Consider the following 6,000-nt stretch of genomic DNA (forward strand, 5'->3'; position numbering starts at 1 on the left):
GGCTCCTCTGTCCATGGTGTGTACACACACACCAAAATCTATTCTAGTTTTTACTGAATTTTAAAGACAGGCATTTCAGTTTGGATGGCTGGGTTATATCTCCCAACTACTAATATAATTAAGTATGATCTGAGGGCTGAGTGAATATTCAGGAAGGTTAAATTGCTTAGCTATATTCAAAGCACATAATGTATGACCTGGCCAACAAGCCAATATAGAGATCTAACTTGAACATTTTATGCAAAAACATCCAAATTAAAGATATGACTATGTCTAGATCATGTTTGTATGAAGCAAACTGTCAACAAATAGGTGATTGATGCCATTATTATAATGTTTCCCCTAATATGTCTATGGCAAATTCTTCAAGACCACTTTTACCCTTGAATAAGGGCCAAAATCCTGAAACAGACTTTGTCATGTGTTCTGGATAGAAATTTCAATGCATGACACTTTCAATATGGGTGAAATATTGACTAAAACAAACAAACAAAAACTATTGTCAGATAATGACAAAATTCACTGTTTTCCTCCCATCATGTCATTATCAATCAACACCAGAAATAGGCATTTTACTTTTTTTTTTTTGACAGAGTATGGTTCCTTGAAAAATAACTACATATTCCAACTGTTTAGCTTGTCTAACTTATCTAATTGCCACTTCTTTAATTGCCCTGATTCCAGTAGATAACAAGTAGCACTTGAGAATAAGAGTATGACTCAGATAAAGAAAATATTCTTTACCTGGGCTCTAGATAGCCATGAAGGGGCTTTATTATACCCAGAGACTTGATATAAAAATTAGTCTGTATGTTCAAAAAATAATATGTATGCATGGAGAAATATCTGTGAGGTTGTACACTAAATTTATAATGTTGGCTAATTTTGATGATGTGGTAGGGAAGAGAACTTCAGTTTTGATTTTTTTAACCCTTTGCAACAGGAATTATAAATTACTTATATAATTAAAATTAATTTTAAAATTGGATATAAATGTACAGTTGTTTTTTTCTGAGGATAGGGCACTGTTTTCATCTCGTGATAAATAATATGAGTCCTTTATGTTATATATTCTAACTTTGGAAAAAATGATGCATTATCTAGCCAGAGACATACTAGCTTCAAATTTTGTACATTTGAAGTAACTGTTTGAGGGGTTTCTTTCACTTTGTCTTATTTTTTTTCCTTAAATGAACTGAATAGACTTAAATATTAGAAATAACATTTTGGAGCAACTATCATTTAAATACAGCACTTCATTTCTTTTGCTCTGGTATGGATTAGGATGTACAGTAGGTGAATTTCAACACAATCTTACAGTTGGCTGAGTTGTTGCCATGGTGAATCAGGAATCCACAATCAGAAATCCACATACTAAGTATGTGACTTGACTAGGCTATAAGTTTCATTAAAATATCAGATTTTTGAAGCAGATAAAGTTATGGTGTACAAATTAAGAATGCTCCAGAAGAAATAAAATCACTCAAACTTTATGATTTTGTTAAGAAAATTGTGAATAGTTTAAAAGATTATTTTATATGCGGGGTAAAGGAGCTTAAGGAAAGTTCTTTTAGTACATCTATAGAATGAATATCAGATATACATGGATGGAATTTAGCATGGTATGTATAAAATAAAACTCTATCAGATGTTTTTCTGGACACCACCATTTGAATCTTTAGATTTCAAAATGCCAATTTAGAGCAACAAAATAAAATTTCCTTGGATCTGTGTACCACTGAATACGATCCATTCACATTATAGATGATGTACTGGAGACTGAGAAAAATGGTGATCCTACAGCCGCTTGGAGACACAGTCCTGCCTAACTCCCTGTCAATGTATCTCACACATCGATTATATTTCACATGCCTATGTCTTCTCCAAAGCAGTTTATTCAATAGTTCATTTATTGTTATCTAGTAGTAATGTGTTATTTCATGTTTTCAGTGAGGTATCTATGTAAACTACAACAAAGAATCAAGAAGAGGCCAAAATCCTATAAGGCACTTATAGCTTTCTTTTGCTATGAAATTATAGTTTAAATTTTTTTTCCTTCTAATTGCCCACATCTTTTAGACTGGTCCCAGGTGCCATAACAACCATTTACCTTATTATGAAATAGTGACTGGATATAATTGTATAAACATCCATCTTATGGATTTTAAGCCCCTTTTCTTCGTACTGTTTTATTTTCAAGCCACTTAAAATTTTGGCCCAGTAATTTTTACAATAATCCAAAAATATCCAATAATAATTTAAGTCCAAATAATCAAAATAGTTGCCTAAATTATTAGTGCATTTGATCTAGATTAAAAGCTTATGATGTTGAGGTCCATACATAATAAGCAATCCCTTCATAGTACAGTTTTTATTTCTATTGGCTTCTAAAATTGAAAGCAAAATCTGGTAATAATGATATTTATGTACTGAAAAAAACTTCATGGCACCAATCAAAATACACTCTGATTATGGATTATGACCTGAAAAGTTAATAATTATACAATCCCATCTAGTGTTTCTAAATAACATCAGATTTTTAATTCATATAAAACCAAAGAGATGAGTAGTTATCAGTCTAGTTTTCTACTGCATATTCCTGGGGTCTCTTTGGAAATTAAGAATTGTTACTATTATTATTATATTAAAACTATGAGGAAATAATCTGAGACTGGCACACAGCCTCTCATGGTCTGGTCCCTACCATTCTTTCCATCCTTATCTATCCCTCACACACCTAAGCCTCAGAAATCCTGAAACACAACCCATACTGTCCGTTTTTTGTTTTCAACCTTGCTGCCTAGAAGGTTTTCTTTCTCAGGCATTCACTGCCATTCTGTGCACCCAAAACTAGCTATGTGCATTTATTCAGTGCGTACTACATATCATACATTTTACTAAGAACATGATTGTACTTGTGCCGTCTAACAACCCTACTTGACAGAGCATGAGGAAACTTTGGCTAGTCAACCAGATAATAAATGGCTAAAAGCTGACCTGAAATCTACACCCAGGCAGACTCCAGATTTCATACTATGATACATTCCTTCCAAGTTTCAATAAACTTTGAAGATCAAGAGAAAAATAATACTTCTTCCAAGGTTATTTCTTCTCTCCCCTGTATCTGTAACTCCTTGAAGTCAAACTCTAATTTCTCACCACTGGTAAAGGAAATGACATATCCATCTTACTTCCTCAGCTTGGCATTCTGATTCATCTTAATAGTCTTTGTGTTAAACAGTAAAATGCTTTGCATGCGGCAAGCCCTCTATAAATATTGGTTACATGAATTCATCGTCAGAATTGTGATAATCCAGACTGTATCACAAATGACCTCTGAAAAATTATTTTAAAAATCAAGTTAGCAAGACTATAATTTGATAATCAATGGTCAAATTTAGACATTTGTTTCTTTGCAAATATGATGTATTGAATTTCTAAAAGTTACCAACTCTTTTGGCACTCAAATTTCAAATCGGTTCATTCAATCACATGGATTTATTTTTAAACTTCTTTTTTTTTTACTGAATCAGACAACAGAATTTGAACCTATTATTTCAGAATCATAAGTGAATCTGGTTACTCTGCAAAGCAAAATGTTTAAAAAAGAAAGAAATATTTATGATAATGACTGTGCTTTACTATTTTGCTTTTCACTGAGCTGCTTCAATTTTTTTTTGTACATACACATGTCAACTCATCTAGATAATTGGTAAATAGCCAAGAAAGAGAGAAAAAAAATTAAAAAAATTTTTTCTTAAATGACACCAAGCAAATGCAACCATCTTTTTATTCATGAAGGTAAACTGGATACTTAAATGGTATTTTGAGACAACCTACATTCACTTACTCAATTTTCTGAACTTCAGAGGGAAATTAATTTGAAGACTATTTAAGTGTTTTTCCTCACAAGCCACCAAAAGATCACATTTTCTCCCGCTTGATTTCAATGTTGACATTACATTTCATTTTGAAAACTGTTTGGTAGAAGTTTTCAAGTTTATTTATGTTTAATCAAATAATAATACGAACTACAACTCTCAAAATAATCACTACTACATATAAGATGTAAAATAACTAGCTTTAAGATTTGCCTTTTATTTAGTCTTTCATACTTATATTTAAAATAATACAGCAAAAGGTAATTATTTATGATTGCTGGGACTTACTGAATTTAAAACAAGGATTCTTAGAAGAATCCAGCGTTAGAACTGAATACCATTTTTCTTTTAATATCTGCAATTTAAAAACATTCTCCTCACTTAGAAAAGTAAAAGTATAAAAACTAATTTTCTAAAGCATAATTATGCCAGTTTAAAGAATGCTAGAACTTCACTTAAAAATGAATTGCTTCAGAATTACTCTTGAACTCATACATTATCATTTTTTTCCTCAGACACCTAAAGCACAAATAACTAAGCCATGATTGTTAATTATACTAATTATCAGTGACAGAATAACATCTTATTAAATTATCTTACAAAATAGAATCAAGCTAAAGATCCAGAAGGATATGGATGGAAGAGCTATATAACTTAAAGGAGAAGAAAAACTGATTTTCACAAGTAGGTCCACACTAGGAATAGTGCTGAGCTATTTTATTGATCCTGGGTGGAAGGAATGGGTCTTTAAGGTTTTCCTGGAGATTCACCTACAGTAAATAAACTCGAAGCTTCCTGGGTCTGCTGTCTGACCTAAAGAAAATTATGACATTTTCTCTGACCATTAGTTACTCTTTAAGCTGAGTTATTCTTGAATCAGAATGTTGCTACATATCATTTGTTGTTTACCTTATTCCCTAGAACTTACGAAAGAGTTTTATAAAGGGAAAATTAAGAGCAGTGTTTTCTGGGATGAAATCCTCCTTTCATACTCACATCATATTTCTCTTTATGACATCTGTGTTGTCTTTAGCGTACTTTGGGCACTGTTACCGAGAAATAAATGCCTAACTCTACCCTTGCTTGTTGGTGGTGTAAGAAAATGATGTAACACTTTCATTTTGATTTTCCTTGTAAAAGTATGGAGGCTGAGCCTGCCCTTGACAGGTGTGACCCCCGCCCCCACCCCCCCAATCAGCCCCACTGGGCAAGCTTTTGCAGATTCAGCCAGTGGAAACTGCCCTCCCCCAACTTTAAACAAAGCCATTTAATTTGGTGTGAAGTCAAGGTAAGCAAAAAAAATTTACTAATAATTAAAGGACAACATACAGAGGCATAGCCTGCGACATGAACCTACACCCAAGCCAGAGGAGATTCATGATTTTCAACCCCAGGGAGGGAGTGACTAACGCGCGCGCACACTGACCATCATCGTAAAGAGGTAAAGAGAGAGTGAAATGGCTCAACGTACACACACCCCGCTCCATACCGGGGACGAGTCTCCAAGCTGCGGCTTGTGCTCTCGGAGGGCCAGGCTGAAGCTGACCGCCCCCACTGCCACGCTGGACGCCCCCAGCCCTATCTCCAGCACGGAGAGCACCAGGAGGCTCCCAATAATCTGGCCGCTGGTGCACATCCTTCTTCGGTCATCATTCCTTCCAGGTCAGAGAGGGAAGCCGACCATCCACCTTCTTCCTTCCACTCTCCTCCTTATCCCCTCTGCCCGCTATCAGACCCCAAAACTTTTCTTTCTTCACCAGAGAAGCATTATCCACAAGGATTGGATTTCCTGAACCGGAGACCCTCTTCCCTGACCGGGTCAGAAGCAGAGTTGCTCCACCCCTGGCACGTTCAGACAGGGATCATAGAAGGATTTTTCCCGGTCGGTGGTCGGAGTCCAGGAGAGGAGAGCACACTGGCAGAAAGGGCTTTCAATAAGGAGCCAGAAGCCTGGGGGAGCCAGGGAGCTGGGAGCCCTGCTCCGGAGTCAGGCGCTGTCCAGAGTTCTGCCGCGTCCCAAGTCTCCGCAGGGAAATCCCGTTCTCTCCTCTGCTTCCGAGACCCTTTCAGGCTCTCTTTTCTTTCCCCGCAAGTACATGAGCTTTGCTTCCCCAGATCC

The 6,000-nt window shown here is 35.7% G+C and overlaps 1 protein-coding gene across 1 annotated transcript in view; it reads right to left on the reverse strand.

The window, feature by feature from the left end:
- The window catches only part of TMEM196 (transmembrane protein 196), a 65,567-nt gene extending 60,050 nt beyond the window's left edge, over positions 1-5,517 (reverse strand). The window contains exon 1 of the mRNA XM_052639168.1: positions 5,371-5,517. Coding sequence (XP_052495128.1) covers positions 5,371-5,517 — 147 coding nt within the window. The remainder of the gene's footprint in view (positions 1-5,370) is intronic.
- Between the last annotated feature and the right edge of the window lie 483 nt (positions 5,518-6,000).

Source organism: Budorcas taxicolor, chromosome 4, assembly GCF_023091745.1.
Source record: "Budorcas taxicolor isolate Tak-1 chromosome 4, Takin1.1, whole genome shotgun sequence".
NCBI classification, from domain to species: Eukaryota; Metazoa; Chordata; class Mammalia; order Artiodactyla; family Bovidae; genus Budorcas; species Budorcas taxicolor.